The 24,872-nt window shown below is 36.8% G+C and overlaps 1 protein-coding gene across 1 annotated transcript in view; it reads right to left on the bottom strand.

Moving 5' to 3' along the window:
- Positions 1-24,872, bottom strand: part of Swap70 (switching B cell complex subunit SWAP70) — a 75,217-nt gene that overhangs the window by 41,610 nt on the left and 8,735 nt on the right. Inside the window, exon 2 of the mRNA XM_047518834.1 lies at positions 15,881-16,021. Coding sequence (XP_047374790.1) covers positions 15,881-16,021 — 141 coding nt within the window. The remainder of the gene's footprint in view (positions 1-15,880; positions 16,022-24,872) is intronic.

A 24,872-nucleotide genomic window follows, 5' to 3' on the forward strand; every position in this document is an offset into this window, starting at 1 on the left:
TTAGGAAAATTTTACAGACCAAATTGTACTAGGTGGATTTCAGTGGGTAGAAGGATACAGAGAGAGAAAAAAAGATAAGAAATTACTCCAAAAATTCCAGGCAAAAGGCATTAAAGGGCCCAACTAGGGTAAGATCTTGGTAAAAATGGACAGAAGGGATGAATATAAAATAGATGAGACTTCAGGAACTGGATCAGCGTCTTGACAAAACAAGAAGGGGGCTAGGGATATAACTCAATGGTAGAGCACTTGCCTGGTATGTGCAAGGTCCTGGGCTCAATCTCCAGCACTGCAAACAAGAAGGGGAGAGGGAAAGGGAAAGTCTTCAGTTATGGGCATCTTCAACTTGAAGTTCTGCCAAGACATTTAGACGAAGGTATCCAAAGACAACCAAAGAAGTGACATGTAACCTACAAGAGAGGCAGATTTATGAATCAAATGCAAAATGAAAATGACTGAAGTCATGATTGCCAATGATATCAGTGAAAGAGAACATAAGGCAAGAAAAGAAATGGGGTCAAAAATCGAACTTCAAGGTACACCTGCATTTACAAAGTGAGAGGAGAAAGAGTAATTATGATGTAAGAGCCAAAATGGTAGAAAAACCACAAACAATGAAAACTGTGAGGAAACAGTTAAGAAAAAATTTTGATTAATAGTGTCCAATGCTACAGAGAGATCATAGAAAAAGGAGTTTTAAAAAAGAACACTGGTTCTGCAATTCAGAGATCACTAGTTACCTCCAAGATAGCCAAGTTTGGATAAAAGTCAGATTGCAATGGGGTCAGAAACCAAGCGTATACTCCATATATTAGTTTGCCTAGGAAAGAATAGTAGCTTTCTGAACCAAGTTCACTATATCTTACTTATTTTTAATAAGTTGTCTGGCTCATTTCTTCTCTAAAGCTTAATCGATTCCTTCTCTTTGGTTTATTCTTGTTCAAAGGTATATTAAATGTTAGGATTTACATTCTTTAAAAAGCACAATAATGCCAGGCACAGTGACACATACCTGTGATCCCAGCAACTTGGGAGGCTGAGGCAAAAGGATAATCTCAGCAATGTAACAAGACCCTGTCTCAAAATAAAAAATAAAAAGAGTAGGGTGCAGTTCAGTGGTAAAGTGACCCCGGGTTTAATCCCTAGTACCATAATAATGTACAATATCAATTCATATATGAGAAGTCCACAGCTATCTTCATGCCTAATGGTGAAAAAACAAAAAGCCTTTCCTTTAAGATCCTCGAGGAATAAGGCAGGGATGCCCACTCTTGCCACTTCTCAACATAGTACTGAAAGTTCTAGCCAGAGCAATTACACACAAAAAGAAATAAGAAGGATACAAACTGGAAAGAAAGAAGTAAAATTACCTGTTTGTAGATGACAAGATCTTAGATGTAGTAACCCCTAAAGATTCCATACAAATAACAGAATACATGAATTCAGCAAAGTTGCAGAACACAAAATCAAAGTCCAAAATTCCACTGCATTTCTATACACTAACAATGAACAAAGCCAAAACAAAATTAAGAAAGTATCAGGCACTTCACAAGAAGTAATTCAAATTAGAGAAATGTAAATTAAAACTACACTGAGACTTCATCTCACTCTAGTTAGAATGGCAATTATCAAGAATACAAGTTAACAGAATGAATCAAACAACATTACCCTATGTAAATTTATGATTACACAAATGGTATGCCTTTACGCCATGTACAAACAGAGAAACAACATGTATCCCATTTGTTTACAATTAAAAAAAAAAAAGAATACAAGTGACAATAAATGTTGGAGAGGATGTGAGGAAAAAGGTACACTCATATGTCGCTGGCAGGAATGCACAATGGTGCAACCATTATGGAAAGCAGTATGGAGATTCCTCAGAAAACTTGAAATGGAACGACCATTTGACCCAGTTATTCCACTCCCTGGCATATACCCAAAGGACTTAACATCAGCAGATTATAGTGATGTCACCACATCAATGTTTATAGCAGATCAATTCAGAATAGCTAAACTATGGGACCAGCCTAGGTGCCCTTCAACAGATGAAAGGATGAAGAAAATGTAGTATATATACACAATGGAATATTACTCAGCTATAAAGAAGAATGAAATTATGGCATTTGCCAGTAAATGGATGGAAATGGAGACTATCATGCTAAGTGAAATAAGCCAATCCCAAAAAACCAAAGGCCAATGTTATCTCTCATATGTGGATGCTAACACACAATGGGGGGAGGGGGGTAGAAATTCACTGGATTAGACAAAGGGGAATGAAAGGAAGGGAAAGGGGGGTGGGAATAGGAAAGACAGTAGAATGAATAAGACATAACTTTCCTATGTTCACGTATGAATATACAACCAGTATAACTTCATATCATGAATAACCACAAGAATGGGAAGTTACTACCCTATGTATGTAAAAATACAAAATACACTCGACTATCATGTATATCCAAAAAGAACAAATTTTTAAAAAGAAAATATCACTTACAATAGCATCAAAAAGAATAAAATGCTCAGGAATTAATCAAGAAGGGGAAAAGATCTATAAAATGAGAACTACAAAATGCTGCTGAAAGAAAGTTTAGGAAATACAAATAAATGTAAAGACAACCAATGTTCACTGACTGGAATCTACAGATTCAATGCAATGCCTATCAAACCCCAATGGCACTGTTTGCAGAAATAGAAAAACATGTGAAATTCACATGAAATCTTAAGGGACCCCAAAATAGCAAAAAAAAAAAAAAAAAAAAAAATCAAAACTGGAGACCTCATATACCTCCTGACTTCAAAACATATTACAAAGCTACAGTAATCAAAATAGCATAGTACTGACATAAAGACACATATATAAGACCAATGGAACAGAATAGAGAAGCCAGAAATAAACCCTCAAGCATATGATCAAATGATCTTCAACAAGATTGCCAAGAATATACAACAGGGAAAAGATAGAGTCTTCAACACATAGTACTAGAGAAACTGTATATTCATATTGACAATAAATGAAGACAGACCCTTACTTAACATCACATACAAAAATTAACTCAGAAATGACCTAAGACTAAGACCTAAAACTCCTAGGAGAAAACACAGGGTGACTGCTTGATGATACTACAATGGCAATGACATTCTTCAATATGATACCAAAAACACAAGCAACAAAACCAAAAACAGAAACAGAACTACAAGCTTAAAAACTTCTGTACCACAAAGGAAATAATCAACAGAGTGAAAAGGCAACCTACAGAATGGGAGAAAATAATTTTACAAGCCATGTACTGGATAAAAGATTAATATCTAAGCTGGACACAGTGGTAAACAACCTGTAATCCCAGCAACTCAGGAGGCAGAGGCAGGAAGATCACAAGTTCAAAGACAGCCTCAGCAACTCTGTGAGACTTTCAGGCACTTAGCAAGACCCTGTCTCGAATAAAAATAAAAAGGACCGGGGATGTAGCTTGTGGTACAGTACCCCTGTATTCAATCCCCAGTACCCCAAAACAACAACAATGACAAAAGAGATTAACTTCCTGAATACCCAAAGAACTCCTACAACTCAACACAAGCAATAAAACCAACTTAAAAATTAACAAAGAAAAATTAAAATGAACAAAGGATCTGAAGACATGTCTCCAAAGAAAATATACAAATTTTCAACAAACAGATGAAAAGATGCTCAATGTCATTTATCATCAGAAAATGCAAATTAAAGTACAATGAGATATCATCTCACACCTGTTAGGATGGTCACTATCAAAAAAATAAAAATTACAAATATACAGAAAAACTAGAACACTGGTGCTCTGTTGATAGAATTATAAAATGGTGAAGTTGCTATGGAAAACAGTATGATGGATCCTCAAAAAGTAAAAAATAATGAGAATAAGAGAAAAAGAAAAAAAAAAAAAAAACTGTCTAAGAGTGATCTGCTGCACACTAGCCTCCCAGAAAAGCAGCTGTCCTCGTATAAACTCCATGGGAGTTGGCTGTGCCTAGGTTCCTAGGATGAATCAATCCATATGAATCAAATGCAATCCATAATCACACCAGGGAAAGGACTGATATGTCCCTGACCAGAAACCCTGATGTTGCAACTCCAACTGCTGGTTTGACATGTAGTGAAAACAGGAGGTATAGACTCCAGTGCCCTAGGCACACGCTGTCATTTCCCACCTCCAACGGATACGAAATTGGCAGGGTAGAATCAGAGCCAAAATTCTGCCATACCACAGCAAGAATCATGCCAGGAGGGGCCAGTGCTTCTCTAATTCTGCAGCTTTAAACTTCACAACTCAAGGTTTAGGATCCTCTGAATCTTATGCCTTAATGCACTTTTTATTAATGCATTATATGTAAGAATGGGGTTTATTTTGAAATAATCATACCTACGTGGAATATAATTTACTCCATTTCAGTCCTCAGTGCTTTATCTTTCTCTTGCCTCCTCCCTCCCGCTATTCCACTTTCTCTACTCTACTGGTTTTTCTTCTATTTATTTATAGTTTTTTTTTTTATTTGGTACTCTATATTCATATATTTCTCATTGACATCTGGCCTGGATTCTTTAAGAGATTCCTGGAATATAATAGATGAGTTAACCAACACAGACTAATCAGACTCCAGTAGATGGACAGTTTAAGGAGTTTTCTTTTTTAATCAAATAGGTCTTCTGCTGCCTCTCTCCCTGTCTTTTGGAATATCTCATTCCTCTGCCAAAGCAGCTTAACACTCCCTGTGTGAAGACCGCAGGCAAGGATGACAGTCTTTTTTTCCCAAATGCCATCTGCTCCAAGGAAGACTGCTATGATTAATCACCAACATTTGTTAAAGGTATGGGGACAAAAGGTAGTGTGACATGTGCCATATGTTTGTCATTATTTTCTAGCTTTTCAGTAAATTATTCTCCCCACTTCAAAACGGTCTTTTTTTGGACATCTGCTTTTCTCCTTAAACACCACAAGCTAGACGATAAAATATTATTCAGCACTACAAAGAAATGAACCCTTAAAACCACGGAAAGACATGAAGATTTGAAACTTAAATATTTACAACTTCATTAAAGGAGTCAATCGGAAAAGGCTCCATCGTCTATGATTCCAACTGTATAAAATTATGGGGAATGGAAAACTCTGGAGACAGAAAAAGATGAGTGGCTGCCAGGGGCTGGAGGGAAGAATGGATAACTAGGTGGAGCACAGGGCTCCTTCTGCACAGTGAATCTACTCCAGGTAGAACTGTCATGGAGGACATGTGTCACTGTGCAATTTGTCCACACCCATAGAATGCAACATACCAACAGCAATCCCAATGCAAATCTCAGACTTTGGGTGGTAAAGTGTGAATGTTGGTTCTTCATTTGCAACAAATGCGTCACTCCGGTGAGGGATGCTGAAAATGGAAAAGTCTATGCACATGTGGAGACTGCAGGTGTATCAGGCACCTTGGTACCCTCCACTCAGTTTCATTTCAATGTTAAATTGCCCTAACATATATGTCTTAAAAAATAGCCCAAAAGCTACTGACCTCTGCTATGATCTTTCCAAGAGCTATGGCTTCATATGTAATATAAGTCAAATAAAAATTAGCTTAATGGAGTCTCTCTCTACCTTGGAAAATTTTCTAGTAAGGTCAAATATGGTTATGTCTAAAGTTTGAAGTACATCAATAGTATAAATTCCCTGGGGAAATATCTCCCTCTCTCTTCTAGACGGACAAAGCACAGGGTGTTTGAAATGTGTGTTTTTTGGTAAAAGTGATGGCAACACCTATTCTCTTTTGCCTTTGAAAACACCAACTCATTTCTTTATAATGTGGATTCTAAAGCCATTTTCTGTGGGTTAAATTTAAACAACTACCAAAATAAAAACCAACCTTGCCAAAAAAAAAAAAAAAGTGAAAAATAAAACTACTATATGATCAAGCAATCCCACTTCCAAGTACATATTCAAAAGAACTGAAAATAAGACCTTGAAGAGATATTAGCACACCCATGTTCACTGCAGCACTATTCATATTAGCCAACATATAGAAGCACCTACATGTCCATCAAAAAATGAACAGAGAAAATGCAAAATATATATGTAGATAGATATACAGCTATCTAACAATATTATGTGACCTTAAAAAAGAAGGTAATTCTGTCATTTGCTACTACATAGATGAACCTTAAGAATATTAGGCTAAGTGAAACAAGCCAATCACAAAAAGTTAAGGAGGTATGATTTCACTTATGAGATATCTAATAAAGTAACTTGAATTCACTAAACAGAGTAGAATGGTGGTTGCCAGGGGCTGGGGGAAGAAGGAAAAGGGGCTGTTGTCTAATAGAGTTTCAGGCCTTCAAGAAGAAAAAGTTCTAGAAATCCCTGTACAGCAATATGCATTTAATTTAAAATACCATATATGTCCTTAAAACTGTTAAAAAGAGTAAATTTAGGTTATGCATTTTTAACACAATTCTTTCCATATTTTTATTGGTGCCTTATAATTATACATAATGGTGGGATTCAACATGCACACAATATAACAACATAATTAGGCCAATACCATTCTTCAGTATGTCCCATTTCCCTCCCTTCCTTCCTCCCCAGGTCCCTTTCACATTTTTTTTTTTAAGTACAAAATTCATCACTTTTCAACATTAAATAGTAGATAAAGAATTAGCATTCAAGTGCTTTCATGAGGGATTACACCAAACAAAACAAGTAAATTCAATTTGGGGTCTCTAAGATTTCATACACCATATACTAAAACAAATGGTGCTCAATGTTCTAAGAATAAAGGAACATATATGATGAGCTAATTTTTTTAATACTATGAAGTATTGGATTATTATTAAATTCTATGATGTTCTGGAGGGAAAAGATAAAACAGAAAAAAGCAATATGCAGATCAGAGGGCATATAGAAGGCAACTATGTGTATAGGAAGGGAAAAAGAATAAATCATCTTTGCAGTTTGTATAAAGTGTAGTCAAGTCTGTATCAATGTCTGTCTTTGGGTTGAAAGGCAGCTCAAGAGCCATATATATATATATATATATATTTTTTTTTTTTTTTTTTTTTTTGTGGTGCTGAGGGTCAAACCCAGGGCCCTGTGCTTGCAAGGCAAGCACTCTACCAACTGAGCTATCTTCCCAGCCCCAAGATCCTTATTTTAGGTCCTCTCTTTTACTGTATATCTGATAATATGCAAATATTTACTACCTGTCTACTACAGGTCAGTCAATATATATAATATGGGAGTCCCACATCAAATAAGAGTCCCACTTTACAGAGCTTCTAGTCACTAGGAATCTGATGCAATGAGGAATACGGTTATTTGCAAATGCTACAATAAAGATGAGTACAGGGTGCTCTGGAATACAATTCAGATGGTGGGGATGGAGGCTGGATACAAATCATGCTTAATTTGAAGTGCGCATAAGGATTATTCAGGTGAAAACAGAGCAGAGTCACAAGCCAGTATTTTTCTCTATTGGTGCTCTGCACTCAGTTATTGAATGGAAATGTCAAAGGGCTGGATGATTAGGGAGACTGTTTCAGGAAGGTGGAAAACAAAATGCAAGGGACTGTTTATATAAGTCCATCACTTATTCTTTGCCAATTTTTAAAAGGCTTAAGAATAGTAAGTTTTCCCATCCACTAGGATAGCAACAGTTAAAAAAAAATGAGGAAGAAAGAAAAACAAGAAAGAATATGTGTATAAACAATGAATGGGTGAAAAAAATGTGGCATGTCAATACAATGGAATGTTATTTAGCCATAAAAATGAAGTAATGCTACAACATGGATGAACCTTGAAATTATTATGTTATATGAAAGAAGTCAGACACAAAAGGCCACATATTATATGACTGATTAACATGAAATATTCTGAACAGGCAAACCCAGGGAGTCAGAAAGTAGATTAGTAGTTGCTAGGGGGTTGGGGAAAGGTAGACTGGAGATTGACTACTTACAGGATTTCTTTTTTTTTTTTTTGGTGCTGGGGATCGAACTCAGGAACTTGTGCTTGCATCACTCTACCGACTGAGCTATCTCCCCAGCTACTTACAGGATTTCTTTTGGGGATTATGGAATTAGATAGAGATGCTGACTATATAACATAGTAAATGTACTAACTACTGAATTATATACCTCAAAATGGTAGGTTTTTGGGGGGAAATGGTAGGTTTGAGCTGAGGATATAACTCAGAGGTAAAGCACTTGCCTAGGATGCACAAGGCCCTGGGTTGGACCCCAGCACTGCAAAAAACAAACTTTTATATTATGTGAATTATAGCTCAATAGAAAAATATTAAGTTTCACAAACCCACTTAAACCAGAGCAAAAGTACAAAACCCAAGAAAATGGAGAAGGCAAAAGGGGAAGGCTCTTATAGCCACACATATAATTCTAACCTACAACTCTTTTCTGAGTCCAAGTTCTGTATTCACTGTAGTTCACACAAAATCATGAATTCTTTAAAATAGAAGGCCATATTTTATTCACATTGCATCTTCTCTGCATTGTATGCAGGGTTCATTTGATTATTCATTCAGAGAGTTGTGAGGGTTCACCAAGTGCCAGTCCTTGTGCCAAGACTGGACAACAGTGAATCAGCCCTCACCATCACAGAACTTATACTCCATAAGTAGAATACAACCCCAAACATTACAGCAACAGCCCAGCACCTATACACTGAAAACTCTAAGTTCTCAGAAGGAAAAGGACAGGATGCTGTGAGAACACATCATGAGATGTTATCATCTCTGGAAAGGGTGGGTTGCCAACTGAGGAAACCTTCCTGCAGAAGAAACAACGACCAGAGGATGAACAAGAAGTGGCTATATCTTATGCGGAAGAGACAACGACCAGAGGATGGACAAGAAGTGGCTGTACCTTATGGGTGGAAGAAGTCTTACAGCAGAGGAAGCAGCATATCTGAAGGCTCTGAGGCAGAAAGAGCCTTGGTAATATGAGGAACAGAGAAAGGCCAATGCTGTTGCACTGAAGTAAACAACTCAAATGTCCAACCACTGATGAGTGTGTAAACAAAATGTGGTGTATCCATAATAGAATATTATTTGGCTAAAAAGGAATGAAGCACTATTACATATTACAACATGGACGAACTCTGAAAACATACTAAGTGAAAGAAGCTAGAAACAAAAGGTTGCATATTATATGACTCCATTAACACTAAATGTCCAAAACAGGCAAATCCACAGTTAGAAAATAGACTGGTGCTTGTCCAGGGTTGTGAGGAGGGCAACATGACTACTAATGGGTATGGAATCTGGGGGGGAAGAGAGTAGTGAAAATATTCCAAAATAGAGTGTGGTAATAGGTCACACAAAATAATAACTATACTAAAACCACTAAATTGGTAGGCAACTATGTGTATAGGAAGGGAAAAAGAATAAATCATCCTTGCTGTCAAATAGGTAAATTATACAATACGTGAATTATATGTCAATAAAGCTGTTATTTTTTAAAACAATATTTCTTTATATCACTGACATTTATATTGTTGATGAAAGTGTTCACAGCAGCATAGTAATACATAGGTCTCAGCAAGAAACCCCTTTATTTGCTCAGAAGTATATAGTTCTCTGTTGATTCACAAATATGATGAAAATGTCAAGTACAACTATGTCAATGTGCCAAATTAAAACCATACAACTTTCAGCATGTCTGTAATCCAACTACTCAGGAGGCTGAGGCAGGAGCATCATGAGTTCAAGGTCAGCATGAGCAACTTATCAAGACCCAGTTTCAAAAAGAGAAAACAAACCAAAAGACTATACAACTTTTAAACAATAATGAAAGAAAAAAATAATACAGACTACAAGGCAGAAAGAACATGCAAAAGCATGGGTTTGCATGGTTAGAGTAGTACCACTTCATATTCAGTGATGGCTCTTAGGCACACAGTGGAAGTACTCTTGAGAACTGAAGGCACAGTCATTCAACCAACGAAGAAACCTGAACCCACAAGTTATGCAAGAAATGTAACTGCCACATAAGCGCCAAGCAAGGTAAGAAAGTTCACACACCAAAGGGGGAAAGAGCATAAACATCAGACTAGAAAAACAGAATGCAGAGGCTTCTAGTCTCTAAAGGAGATGATATTAAGCCAAAATGTTCTGTGTTTTTCTCCTGTGTGTATGTATGCTTTCAAAAAACAAAACTATAAAAAAAAATTCTGTTGGAAACAATCAGTCTCCAAGTTGAAGTTGGTATGTTGCCAATGAATTACTAGTTTTAATCACATAGCAAAGACCAAGACTTATTCTGTAGAGCTAGGGAAAAGAACTAACAATGATTTGGACCAGCAAGCCTAATCAGCCATTAAATCTCATGAAAGAATTAGACTGCCTCTTAAACATGCTGAAGCAGAACTAGTTTTTTAAGTAGTTCCTTGGGACTAAATAGGAAAGAAGTATGAATATACCAATTGCTTCAATTATTCACCATCTGAAAATCCAGGTATGGTGTCACTTTGGGGAAAAAAAAAAAAAGAAAAACTCACTAAAGTTTCTTCCTATATATTTGTGGAATTCCAGTCTTTTGCTGAAGAAGGAATTTAGCAAAGTTAGAATGCAGGGAAGGCAAAATATTTGGTAAAAGAACAACAAACAAGTTAATCATTTTAGTCTCAGAAAAACTAAAAATAAATTCTATCACTGTAAAGAACAACAGGAATGATTATCAGGAAGTAAATACAGAAGCCAAATATGAAAATTACCTTTTAGAAACTGAGTTTCAACAAAATTTATCTTAGTCCCAACCTCTTCAGAATAATATTTTCAGGCAAAGGCAAAAGACCTCTCAAACAATCTGCATACAAACTAACCAAACAGACACTAAAGAACACCACACACTAAAAGAAAAGAATCATCCTAAAATACTTAAAAGAATCTAAGAGAACTGGATGGATGCTACAATAGTTTGAGATTATCAGAATTTTTTTCCCCAGAAGTATAAAGGGTTTAAGAGATTGAAGTACAACCCGGCATGCAGCGGGCCACCTTTAAGAGAGAAAACAGCCAGTCATCAGACTTTTTTTTAAGTAACTCCCACCACTGCCTTCAACTAGTATTTACCCTGTGTAACCAAATAACTAGGGAAAAAACATAATTCTGAAAGGGAGCAATTGATCCCTCAAGAATACAGTTAAAGGGATGTTGGTGGAAAAGCTAAATGGTTTAGGTCCAAAACTTATTAACTAAGCCATCTTAGGCTCTATTTCCTCCTGCATTAAATGGGCATAATTCCAGTTCTACGTCACAGGATTAACATGAGGATCAAATGAGGCAGTACATATGAATAGCACACCTTGCAAATGTTTAATCAATACTTTATATTTTCTTTGCATTAATAGAAATCTCTGAGCTTTGTGTTAACATTCTTCAGGCACTATTGGCATTTTTTTCTTTCCAACCAAATTTCAAAACAAGGCACTACTCTTTGCACAATTTAAACCCACACCATGGAAACCTTGGCTGCCTTACTTGGATTGCAAGGCTGGCGAAACTCCACTCCAGGTGGCTAAGCAGTAATAAACAAGGACTCACTGTTTCATCACATCCTCACTAGATCCGTGAATACTTTTTTCTCCAAATTTTGTGGCTCATTTTGGATTTTTTTCTCTTCCAGTTAAAAACTTTAAAATATGCAAATACTCAAACAAAGAACATTTTAAAACTTAAAATTAAAGAGGTTTAAAAAATATTGCATCAGGAGAACAAAACGCAGTACTAAGGTACAGCACTTCAAGATATTAAGCCAGGGGCTGGGGTTGTGGCTCAGTGGTAGAGCACTTGCCTAGCATGTGTGGGGTGCTGGGTTTAATTCTCAGCACCACATATAAATAAATGAATAAAATAAAGGTCCATCAATAAGTAAAAAACATGTACTATATGAAAAAAATATATATTAAAAGATATTAAGCCAGTGGATATCCTCTCTGATGAGCCATTTATACAAATTCTAGCACTAAAAAACAATTTTCAGATTTCTGAGAATTTCCTAGTATGTCCTAAGTATTTTAATAAGACACAATTATACTGCCTATAATTTTTAAGATTAAACACATGCACATAGCAGGATGTCAAATATTTGCTAAAGACATAGTTACTTTTAACTATAGAACAACTAATCAATGAACAAAATAGCAGCAGCAAAACAAGCAAAAACAAAACAAAAAACTCCAGAAAATAGTATAGCATCTTAACTGTGAAGATGTTTCAGATGTACAGAAACCAACAATTTGATTAAATCTTTAAATACTTAAAAAGCGTTCAGAAAACTCACCCTTTTAAAGTACACAATTTCACTATATATCCACAAAGTTTTACAACCATTATCACCATCTAGAACATTTTCACCATTCCCCCAAAGAAACTCCAAACCCATTAGTAGTCACTCACCATTTTTACCTCCCCACAGTCCCTTATCTCTAGATATTTGCCTATTTGGGACTTTATATATAAACGGAATCATAAAATATGTGATTTTTCTAGGTTTGAATATATCTTCCATTTCATTATCATGTGGTTTTCTTCCTAATTAAACATGACTGAACAACATGGTGACTATAGTTAATAACAATGTACTACATGCTTAAAAATAGCTCAGAGTAGATTCTAAGTATTCTGACTACAAATAAATGGTAAGTATGTGAGGTAATACACACTGCTTTGACTTCACCATTCTACAACATATACTATTTCAAAATGTTATACACTATAATTATATATAATTTTTATTTATTGAATTTTAAAAAAACACAAAGCAAGGAGAAAAGCAATTCAAGACAATGCTATCACCTCTACCAGAGAAGATACTTTAAAAAACATACACAACATTTAAAACACGCACACATACACAGATATCTATGTATACATACACATATATATACACACATATACACATATACACATAAAGAAAATATCAGAAAATTGTACTGTGGGACTGATGGGTAATAACAGATACAGATACAAAAAAGTACCATACAAATGAACACACTGTAATTTTGATGATTACTTTGTTCTGAAAAACATGATGCAGTCTCTTGTGATTTTTAAAAAGAATCCTGGAGCTGGATTTGTAGCTGAGTGGTAGAGGGCTTGCCTAGCACGTGTGAGGCACTGGGTTCTAACCTCAGCACCATATAAAAATTAATTAATTAATTAAAGATATGGTGTCCATCTGCAATTAAAAATAAATATAAAAAAGAATCCTGACCAACATTTTGACCTTTTCCATACTACTAACTTATTATGATAAATGGTGTACTTTGCTATAGTAAAAGGACACTAAATTACTTTTAAATTTATGTATAAATAGCAATAAAAATCTGAAGTCATAAAAAATATATAAATAGTTGTAGTACTTAGGTAACAGGAAAATGGACTCTAAAATACATTTTATTTCTAATTTTAAAATGCTATTGTCACTCTTTGAAAGGCATTTCTGACATATACCAAAAAATTTCATACTTAGCATTATAAGCAGGTGAGAGCAGGAGTTCCCTAACTTTTGATATGAATTTTACTGTCATAGTTAAACTAAATGTACACAATATGGAGATATAACACTAATGTATTGTTCAGTAAAAAAGATTTATTGCAGAACCGCACATATGACTCAAATAGAAAACAAAACTCCACATTTAGCTAGGCATGGTACACACCTATAATCCTAGCAACTGGGGAGGCTAAGGAAGGAGAATCACAAGTTGAAGGCCAGCCTCTACAACTTAAGTCAGAAGCTCAGCAACTTGGCAAGACCATCTCAAAATTAAAAGAAAAAAAAAAAAAAAAAAAAACCAGTAGGGAGTGTGCATAAATGTGTGCATGTTTGTGTGCCTTTGCATGTTTTTTGTTTTCAATACTGGAGATATAGCCTAAGAGCACTTTACCCCTGAGCTACATCCCCAGTCCTTTTTTGGTTTTGCTTTTTTAAAAAATTTTGTTTTGTTTTGTTTTTGAGACAGTCTTGCTAAATTGCCAAGGGAGCAATAAGAGGCTGAGGCAGGAGGATGGCCAAGTTCAAAGCCAGCCTCAGCAATTTAGCAAGGCCCTGAACAACTTAGAAAGACCCTGTCTCAAAATTTAAAAAAAAAAAAAAAAAAAACGGGCTGGGAATGTGGTTCAGTGGCTAAGTGACCCTGGGTTCAACTCCAATACCAAAAATAAATAAATAACCAAGGCTGGCCTGAACTTGTGATCCTTCTGCCTCGGCCTACCCAGTTGCTAGATTAGAGGCAATGCACCACCATACACAGTTTGCTTGCTTGATTTACTTATCTATCTATTGGTCTGAAGACTGAACCCAGGAGAGCTCTACCACTGAGCTACATATATCTTCAGCCCTTTTTTTTTTTTTTTTTTTTTTTGGTACCAGGAATTGAACCCAGGGGCATTTAATTATCGAGCCATAACCCCAGCTCTTTTTATTTTGAGACAGGGTATGGCTAAGTCTCTTAGGGCCTCACTAGGCTGATGAGGCTGGCCTTGAATCCTGCCTCAGCCTACCGAGCCACTGGGATTACACGCACGTGCTTCCACGCCCAGCTTGCATGTAATTTTAAAAAGCTCAACAAAGTCACCAAACTGTTATTAGGAATGGTTATTCCTGGAGAATGACTGGAAAAATTTTTTAAAATTCACTTTTTATTCCATATATTTCTGTATTATGTATTTAATAGTAAGTATGTACTTTTTTTTTTTTTTATTTTGTTTTAGATGTAGGTGTGCACAATACCTTTATTTTTTCTGTGGTGCTGAGGATCGAACACAGGGCCTCACATGTTAGGCAAGCACCCTACCACTGAGCCACAACCCTAGCCCCTAGCAACTTTTCAATCACCAATTTTTTGAAGTATTTAAACGTACCATCAGTTTACATTATTTTACTCTTTTCATGCATTAAATTCAACACTTGGGAGAGAGGCATGGGGAAAAGTTATCAACAGGTACTAAGTTATAGTTAGGAATAAGAAATTCTGGTGCCCTATTACACAGTAGGGTGACTAGAGATAATGATAAAGCACTGTATATTTCTATAAGCTGTAAGAAAGCTTTTAGAAAAATGTTTTCACTGTAAGGAAATGATAAATAAGGGAAAGATGATTTAACCCAAACTTAAACATTATATAATGTACACACATAAGGAAACATCACATGATATCCCAGAAATACATACAATTTTTGTTTTCATGTATCAGTTAAAAAATAAATTTCATTTATTTCACCAGGTATCAGAATAAAAGCACTTTCTAAGAAGAGAGTAAGGAGAAAGAACTCAGAGCTGAAAACTAAGTTTTGGGAAATGTCTAAATTAAGAGGGAGAGAGGGGAAGGATGTGATCCTATAAAAACATCTCTGAAGAACTTAGAACATGGTGGGATCAAAAATGAGAGCCAGACACGGTGGCACACATCTGTAATCCCAGTGATTCAGGAGGCTGAGGCAGGAGGATCACAGGTTCAATGACAGCTCAGCAACTTAGCAAGGCCCAAAGCAATTCAGCAATTGCTTTGTCTGATATTTTTTAACCCTGTCTTGATATTTCAAAAAGGCTGGGAATGTGGCTCAGTGGTTAAGTACCTGTGGGTTCAACTCCAGTATCAAAAAAACATTTTTTCAACACTTTTATGCATAGATTATTAATGATCCAATCCAAGGAAAAAACTGAACATGGCAGCAAATATCAATGGAGTTTATGTGGTTTCCAAACACATGGTAGATTTTTATAGCATCCTACTCAGAATATAAACCAGAGGATGCATTCAAGTGGTACCTTGAAATATTTGTGATGAAAAGGGCCCACTCGGTAAATCAAACACAGTTGAAAGCAAGAAAAGGTTAAGAATCTTACCTTTTCCAAAATGAACTTGTTTAAATATGGCATGTAGCCCTGGTTGGAGACAGGTCCTTCATCATCATCCCTGAAGTGCTCCTCAAGGGCAACAGGGTCATGTGGAACGTTCAGAACTGTACATAGGTTATGGGAGAGGACCTAAGGGGAAAAAAGAGTAACTTAAAGACACCTACTAAATCACCATGTGACACCTCCATTGTATGAACACAACACACAATTCCCTGCCACAGGCAGAGAAAGACGGGAGAATAAACCAGCATGCCTGGCGTGATGGCACATGCCTGTAATCCCAGCAACTCAGGAGGCTGAGGTAGGAGAACTGCAACTAAAGGCCAGCCTATCAGCAATTTAGCAAGGCCTTAAGCAGCCAAAATAGAACAGTTTAAAAAAGGGTTGGAGATGTGGCTCAGTGTCCCCTGGTACCAAAAAGAGAGAAAATAAATCAGCAAGTTTGGAAGTCTGCTCAGTTGCCAGCCCCCCTACTTATTACACATAAATCTCTCTCATTCCTCCCCAGTTTTGTTTTACTTCAAGCAAGTCTATTTTACATTCCTACATGAGCCAGGCTCCATGCAAGGTCTATGAACACAATTTTCTCCTTACTGTCTTTTATAGCTGATCCACATTAGAAAGAAAGAGAGGAGGTAAAAGGTGCTCAAAATTAAAATTTTCCCCAAGTAGATCAGCATCAGCCAGATAGAGTTTATTTAGAGAAAGAACTGTGTACTGGGCAGCTGTAGCCAGGTGTTCTGAACAAGGTGGCTAAGCTGGACAAATCACAACTTCTCTGGGCTTCAGTTTGTTCATATATTCAGTAGAAAGAACAGATTAATATATAAAAACACCAAATACTAACTTGTAATCTGTTAAGTGTCCAAACATCTCTAAAATTCTATGACTTTAGGCCAAGTTTCTGCATAAGTACAAAAGAACACGAATATAAAAACAGAAAGATATCAAGAGCATGGTTTAGAAATAGAAGAAAAATAAAAATATCTCAGGTATGGTGATTACTAGAGATAGGGCAGGGGAAAAGGGTGGAACAAAGGCAGCTGGATTTGATCAGTGCGTGCTGTATGCATGTATGGAAATATCACACCAAACCCCACTAATAAATACAATTAGTAGGTTTTAATAAAAATCTCAGGAGCCACTAAACTGGTTGAAAACACTTTGTAGAACATTTGCATTCCATAGCATAAATACATAAAGGAATACTACTGGTCTTACATTAACCTAAGTGTACACTTCAACATTCAAGTAAAAGGACTAGCAGTTTGGGCTATCTCATGAAATTCTAATTCTATCTAGTGAAACTTTAAAAACAAAACTCATAAGTCCCTTCCATTTTATTTGTACATCATCCCAAACAGGTCAAATTACACAGATAAGGCTGGATGTCAAATCCCAGGTTAAAATATACCCTATTTTCCTCAGTATTAAATATTTAAGAAGCCACATTCATCTCAGTAAACACTTTTGCTTCCATTTAGCAAGTCGCTCTTTTCTGCATATACATATTTCAATTATAATTTTTTAAGATTAAAAATTTTTAATCTATAAAAAGAACATTTGAATATCTTTTTTTCTAAATTGGTTTTGTTTCTCAAAGCTTCATTAATGTGCACATCCCTTTCTACATGCTCTACTGGTTTTAAGGAAGTAAGTAAAGTAAAGGAAGTAAACTTACCACTGATTATAAATGTAGTAATGAAGACTTTTCTGAGCCCCTACAAAGCAGGCTGTATTTCTCAAGAAAACCCTGTTTGCCAGTGGAACACATGGCAAGAGCACAGTGAGGATTTTATTGAAGAATCCACAGGGGTTGTGGCTAGTGGTAAGAGCACTTGCCTGGCATGTGTGAGGCACTGGGTTTGATCCTCAGGACCACATAAAAATAATAAGTAAATTACATAAAGGTATTTTTTTTTTAAATCTTGCACCACAATCAACAAAATCCTAAACAGATACATATTTGTTCTCTATATTTACCTAGTAAAATCTCTCTGGTAATTATCTGTCTCAAAGAGGTTTTGTGGAGATGCATTTCAAGAATGTAAAGTGCTGAAAAACTATAAAGTAACTATGGAAATATAAGTTTTAAAGAAATGAAAAACATATATCTTAGATGAGGATAAAAATTCATTCAAATTATAAAAATCATTCAAATTATAAAATCATATGGGACCACTGGCTTTGAATTCATGATCCTCCTGCCTCATAAGCCAACCACTGGTTAATTTATGGTACTTTCATGAAACATTAAAAACCATAAGGAAACGTGCTATGTACTGATATGAAAAGATCCCCAAGATAAATTACATGAGAATGTATAGTATGTCATCTTTTGTATAAAGGAAAAAGTAAATTCTAGAGGGATTCATTAAAAAACTGAACTGCAAGGAGGACTCAGTTGATGGGAAACCAGGGGGTAAAGACAACTTTTCACTGCCACTGCATCTCCCCATCTTATTAAGTTAAAAACAAAAAAACAAAAAAAAACTACCTATTCAAAATGCTCTACCTAGGCTGGAGATGTAGTTCAGTGGTACTGCACTTCCCTAGCATGAACAAGGTCCTGGCCTAATCTCCAGCATAGCCAAAAACTAGCCAGGTACAGAGGTGCACACCTGTAATCCCGGAAGCTCAGGAGACTGAAGCAGTAGGATCTCAAGTTCAAAGCCAGCCTCAGCAACTTAGCGAAGCCCTAAGCAACTAACTTAGTGAGACCCTGTCTCAAAATTAAAAATAAAAAGGGCTGGGGATGAAGTTCAGTGGTTAAACGTCCCTGGGATCAATCTCTAGTACCAAAAAAAAAAAAAAAAAGAATTCAAAGCCAGCCTCAGCAATTTAGCAAGGCCCTAAGTAACTCAGTCAGATCCTCTCAAACTAAAACAATTTGGGCTGAGGATTTGACTTAGTGGTTAAGTGCTTCTGGGTTCATTCCCCAGTATCAAAAATAAACATTTTTTTAAAAAACTGAACATATATATTTTTAATCAGTCTGCCAAGGATCAAATAGCCAAATCTACCTATCTTCACAATCTATTCTTCTACATTAACTTATTCCCTAGAGACAAAGTATAAAAGGAAGACATAATCCACGACAATGTGCCATAATTAATGGATAAGTGGGATCTAAGGGCAATACATGAGTTTAGAAAAGGAAAACAAAAGAATAGAAATGTAATCTAGGGCTGTAAGGATAGCTTTTGGATAGGAATAGAAGCGACTGACCAGAAAGGGGAATAAAATAAGAAAAGTAGTTGGTTAAGACAAAGCTCTCAGGAAACAAAAAGAAAACAATTTCTTCCATGGTGACCCTGTCCTCTGCCTTTGGGTTTCACAGATTCTCCAACTAAAGTCCTGGCAGGGGTTTTGGATGCCATATTGTCATATTTCTCATCTTATAAATAGTTGAGTACTAGCTCAAAGAGTTAAATGTATTCTTGACTAAGGTTACTAAGCAGAGTTGAGATCAGAACTCAGGTTTTACAATCCCAATCCACACTCTCTAGTAATAAGGAATATAATGCTTTCATTCTCCAAAGTCAATTGCTCTCTGTAGGTGGAGGTGCTTAGTTTGATTCAATGATCCCACTAAAGAAGATTCAGATTTGAACTCTAGACTTCAGCACTGGACAACTAAACAGCACACTTGCTAAAAACAAGGATGGCTGAATTCAGTGTTAATTTTCTTAATCACTTTTACTTGCAATCTGTAAGGGAGGCAACACATATAGTAATAAGCACCCTGGAGAAAGAGAACTGAGCTGTCCTGGCACCACTATGGACCTGCTTGGTCTTCGTACACTCACTGTAAAATGAGGAGGGGCTTGTGTCCAAAATTTGGAGGGAAAAAAAGCTCAACCCTTAACTGTCAATCCAAACACATTTCACGAGAAATGAAGAGAACTATAATTTGGATGAGTAGTCCAGCTTTGTTATAGCTTTTGTCAGTAGGCCTAGAAAAAGGAAGTAGTCTTCAAACAAAATAACAAACCAAATGAGATAAAAAGTGTTACTAAAAGAGAGACAAAAATTGTGTTATCTTTAAAACTTTTTTAAACTTTTAATCAGATATTTTAAAAATCTAGACAGTATCTCAGGTTTTTTAAATTAAAAAAAAAAAAAAGTAAGTACAAAGAAACCAAATTTTGATGGCCAGAATTTAAATAAGTAAAGTTCTATAAGCTTATACCAGCAACCTGAACTTTTTATGGTAGACTCACACCATCACAGTGTTTATGAGTTGTGAAATAGGATTAGAATGCAAGTTCCTCAGTCTGGTATCCTTTCCATGCTGTGCCACCTCACCTATCTGGAAAAACAGCCCCAACTCACACAAACATGACTCTGGATAGGCAAGCACATTGTATCTAAACTGTGGGGGAGGGGCTGGGGCTACCCAGGACACAACAAGATGACTGACACTCTTCAGCAGAGCCATGTTAAACCCTGTGGTAAAGAACTGCACCCGCATAAAAATCTAGACTACTGTACCATTTTTTCTTTGGGAGCCCTCACTCCCAACACCAGCCTCTGGCAATACCCCTTTCTCCAGATGAGGAAGTCAGAAACAGATTAAGACAAAAACAAAGAAAGAGGACTATGAGTTCTTAATTTGTAAAAAGACTGCCACTGAATCACTGTAATCAGGGCGTTTGTAAGTTTCTTTAAAAGGCTGAACTTATCCCACTTTAAATGCCTGCTCGTCCAAAGGCCATTCTTCTAGCACCCACATGATTTCTAAGCAACTTTGCTCATTCCCCTAAGTTGAAGAATAAACTACTGTTACACAATAAAGATCCAAATCCATGCCAGAAACTCATCTCTCCCATTCCTTCGTGGCAGCCTAGTATTGCCCCTGCAGGGCCTCAGCTGACAAGAGATGACTGGCTGCATGAGCCCAGCTCCTGCAGTCTGCTGCTGTGCAGTGGTTTGCCATTCACCCTTTTTAAGCACTTTGCCCCAGCTATCATGAGAATGAAATCGAGGATGGTGAATGACTGAAGAGTGTTTTAACACATGAGTGCTTAATGTTCATCCTCCTCCCTCTCAAAGATGTAGAGATTTTAAAAGGTCCTTTGAAATGTGTCCCCCAGTCACATCATTTCCCTTTACAGGATGTGCGTAATGGGCAAAATTCAGCACTGAAAAAAAGGGGGGTGGGGATCTCTATTCCAACAGACTTATCTGAACCAACACAATTACAGAATTATAATTCATAATGGGTGATCTTTTTTTTAAACATGAAAAGTTCTCTCTGATTTACAAAATTTGAAGCTGATGGCAAATTACCAGAAAATTATTCCTAACAATGAACCAGAATGACCAATTTCCTACCATTGCTATGCCCAGCCTTAGGAGCATTGTGTACTAGAAGTCCTACCCCTTTCCAAATGGAGTCATTTTTCCCTTCCTGACGACATCCTTTCGTCCTGCTTGTCACTGCTTACATTTTGCTTGCTTTCTCTTAAATTATCTTTACTCATCCTCAAAAATCTCAACATCACTGTTGACACTGCCCTGTCTCAATCCTGGAGTGTTAATCAATTATCAAATAAATACTTACCAAATAAATCTTCAAGTGCTGCTTACGTTATCCCCTTGCCTAAAAGTCATCAAAAGCCTACAGAAGTAGAAGCCAAGGAAGTATCTGAGCTCCATGTTTAAATCAATCCAAAAGCCAGCTCACTTTACCCTCATATCCTTATTTTTTCCTTCCCCTCTGCACCAACAGTACAAATCTAGTCAAACAAGCTTCCTCATTAAACTCCAAGCAAACCCCATACCACTCCACTTCCTCCACTGGGTCCTTGAACAAGGCTGCCATTTCTACCTCACATAAATGCTTTCTCATTCTGAATCCTTCACCACTCAAAACCAAAAAGTTCTCTCCCTACTCCCAAGCCATCTGTACCTCTTGTGTTATATTTCCACATATGAGAGTCAATCCCTAAGACTTTTTATTTCAGAGAGCAAGACCCAAGTCTTACCCATCGTTGCATGCCCATGGCACCTAGCATCCTGCACAGTATCCTGAAGGTTTTCAATAATTGCTAAATCAGTTCTTTCTAAAAAATTTGTTCAATAGTAAAACCATGAGTCTTTAATGAGAACCATCTTAGAAAGTATCCTACTCCTATCTCCTTACCTCACAAATAAAAAAGACTAAGGCCTGGGACTTGGCCTAAATCACACAGAAGTTAGTAACAAAGCAGGGCCTAGAACCTGAGTTTCCTGTCTGTTCCACAGTGATGCCCTTCTGCCTAGTCACATCCTTCAGGACTAGGTCATTCTTCATAACCTCCAGGAAAACTTCACTGACCCACCTTGCCCAATGAACACTCAGCATTTAATTCTGTTTCAAATACCTAATTACAGTTTGGTGAGGAAAGAAACTCTGCCTACTATTTTTCTTCTGTATCCTTCACAACAGATAGCATGGGGTTAGGGAGGACTCAGTAGGAGCACGACGCTTACAGACAGATTAAGGCAGGGTATCTCAACCAAAACCATCTGTTGTGATGTTGTACACGGAATATATGCAAGATACAAGTCCCAGCATGGTGGTGCATGCCTGTAATCTCAGTGATTTGGGAAGCTGAGGCAGGAGGACCGCAAGTTTGAGACCAACCTCAGCAATTTAGAAAGGCCCTAGGCAACTTAGTGAAACCCTGTCTCAAAATAAAAAATAAAAGGCTTCTGGGGGTGTGGCTCAATGGTTAAGCGTCCCTGGGTTCAATCCCCAGTACCCCCACCCAAAAAAGACATATAAACAAACAAAAAAGGGCTTCAGTACTCAAATCACTCTTAGAAACAGGGGAGGGGAGGGACACGCGCGGGAGGACATGAACTGAAATCAATTTCCATGCATGTATGAGTTGATCGGGATGAACCCAACTACTATGTATAACCATAAAGCTCTAATAAAAGAGAGAAAGAGAAAGAGAGAGAGAGGGAATTCCCACATATTAAAAAAAAAAAATTTGACTCATTGTACTAGCCACATTTCAAGTACTCAACATTCACATGCAGCTCTCCTTTTGGGCAGAGAAGATAGAGAACATTTCCATCTATGGGACAGTAACCCTAAAACAGTTATTAACATATTTTCTGTGAGGAAATAATTTTATTTCTGGCCTTCCCCCACAACTGAGCACCACTGCTTCCATCATAAGTAGCAATCACTGCTCTAAGATGATTCATCTCCCGTACATTCTTCCTCTAATTTAAGCACTGTAACAAAATTAGGGAAATACCTTACTCATATCTAAATATATAACTAAATGAAAATAAACTTTTAGAAAAGAAGCTGAAAATGACCCATTTGCCTAAGATAAGTTATAAAACTGAGACTGCAAATTTATTTTGTTTAACAAGTAGTTTGTTTTTGTTGTTGCTATTTTTAATTGAATTTGTGTCAAACATTAACAAATAGATTTTCTTTTTAAAAAAAGAAAAGAAAGAAAAGAAAAGGAACTGCGGCCCAGCTGAAAGGACAGTGGACAGATGACAGCCTTGAGCTACCTTCAGGGTCCACACAGCCAATGGCTGAGCATCACTTATGCCCAACATGGTGCTCCCCAAACAGGCAGTCTGCACCAAAGCTCTTGGTATTGCCAAGAGCTGTACTATGGTTTGACAGCTACTTTTCCCAATCCTGGTTATTCTCCCATATCCACAGGAGTTTCTTCCCAATGACCCTTTTTTAGTCCTAACACTGTCTCAGTATCCATTTCCTAGAGAAGCCAAGCTGGGACAGCACCTTCTAATCAAGTCACTTTCCCAGTTTTTCAGCACTTGGTCCTCTGGATCACCCAGTCCTCTTACACTTTTTTTAAGTACCAGGGATTGAAAATCAAAGGTACTTAACTACTGAGTCATATCCCCAGCCTTTTTTATTTTGAGACAAGGTCTCACTAAATTGCTGAGGGTGGCTGGCTTTGAACTTACAATCTCTTTTTTTTTTTCCCCCCAGTGCTGGGGATTGAACCCAGGGCCTTGTGCACGGTACCAACTGAGTTATATCTTACTGCCTCATCCTCCCAATCTCCTGGAGTGCCGCCACGTCCAGTCTCTTAAGATACTTTTGGCCCATAATGTACCATGTCCTAAGTTCTTCAAAGATGCCTTTATTGGATCACATCCTACTCCTTTCCCCTTCCCAATCTGAACATTTCCCAAAGCTTACTTTTCAGCTCTGAGTTCTTTCTCTCTTCTTAGAAAGTGCTTTTATTCTTACAACTTTAAGTCACCTCTATACTAATGACTATACTAATGACTCTCCTATTTCTTTCAGATCTTGAACTCTGAAACAAGCACTGGTTTAACCAGTACTAGAGATTTCCACTCTAAATTTGCCTCATACGAAACACACAAAGGAGAACTCATCACTTTTTTCTCCAAAACAGGTGTGCCTCCTTGATTCTGACTTTAGTATCACCATTCCCTTAACAACAAAACTATGAACTCTTAGTCTTGTACCTCTTTTTTTTTTTTTTTAAGTCTTCCCTCTTTCTGGATCTAATACAGTCCCAGTCAAAGTCAATCTCTCTACTGATGGAGTTACTCTGTAAAATACAATGCTGCATATTTTTTCCTCCCCAGAGTAATGAACAGAGTGACACCTTCAAATTCATACATCATTTCATGGATCAATTTTCTTCAACATCAATTTTGGTAAGAAGTAAATAGAATTTTTGTTGTCACACATAAAAGTTACAAATTCTATCTATTCAAGCTTGCATGCTCTTATACAGTATGCCCTCCACCTTATCCACAAGGGATATGTTCCAAGACTTCCCCAAGAGAATGCCCAAAACTGCAGATGGCACCAAACCCTGTATGTGTTTTTTCCTATAAAAATATACCTATTATAAAATTTACAATAAATTAGGAAGCATAAAAGATTAACAGAATAAAAAAGAACAACATACTATAATAAAAGTTATTGAAAACTTATGGCTGGGTGTCATGGCACATG

This window comes from Sciurus carolinensis, chromosome 11 (genome assembly GCF_902686445.1).
Source record: "Sciurus carolinensis chromosome 11, mSciCar1.2, whole genome shotgun sequence".
Lineage (NCBI taxonomy): Eukaryota > Metazoa > Chordata > Mammalia > Rodentia > Sciuridae > Sciurus > Sciurus carolinensis.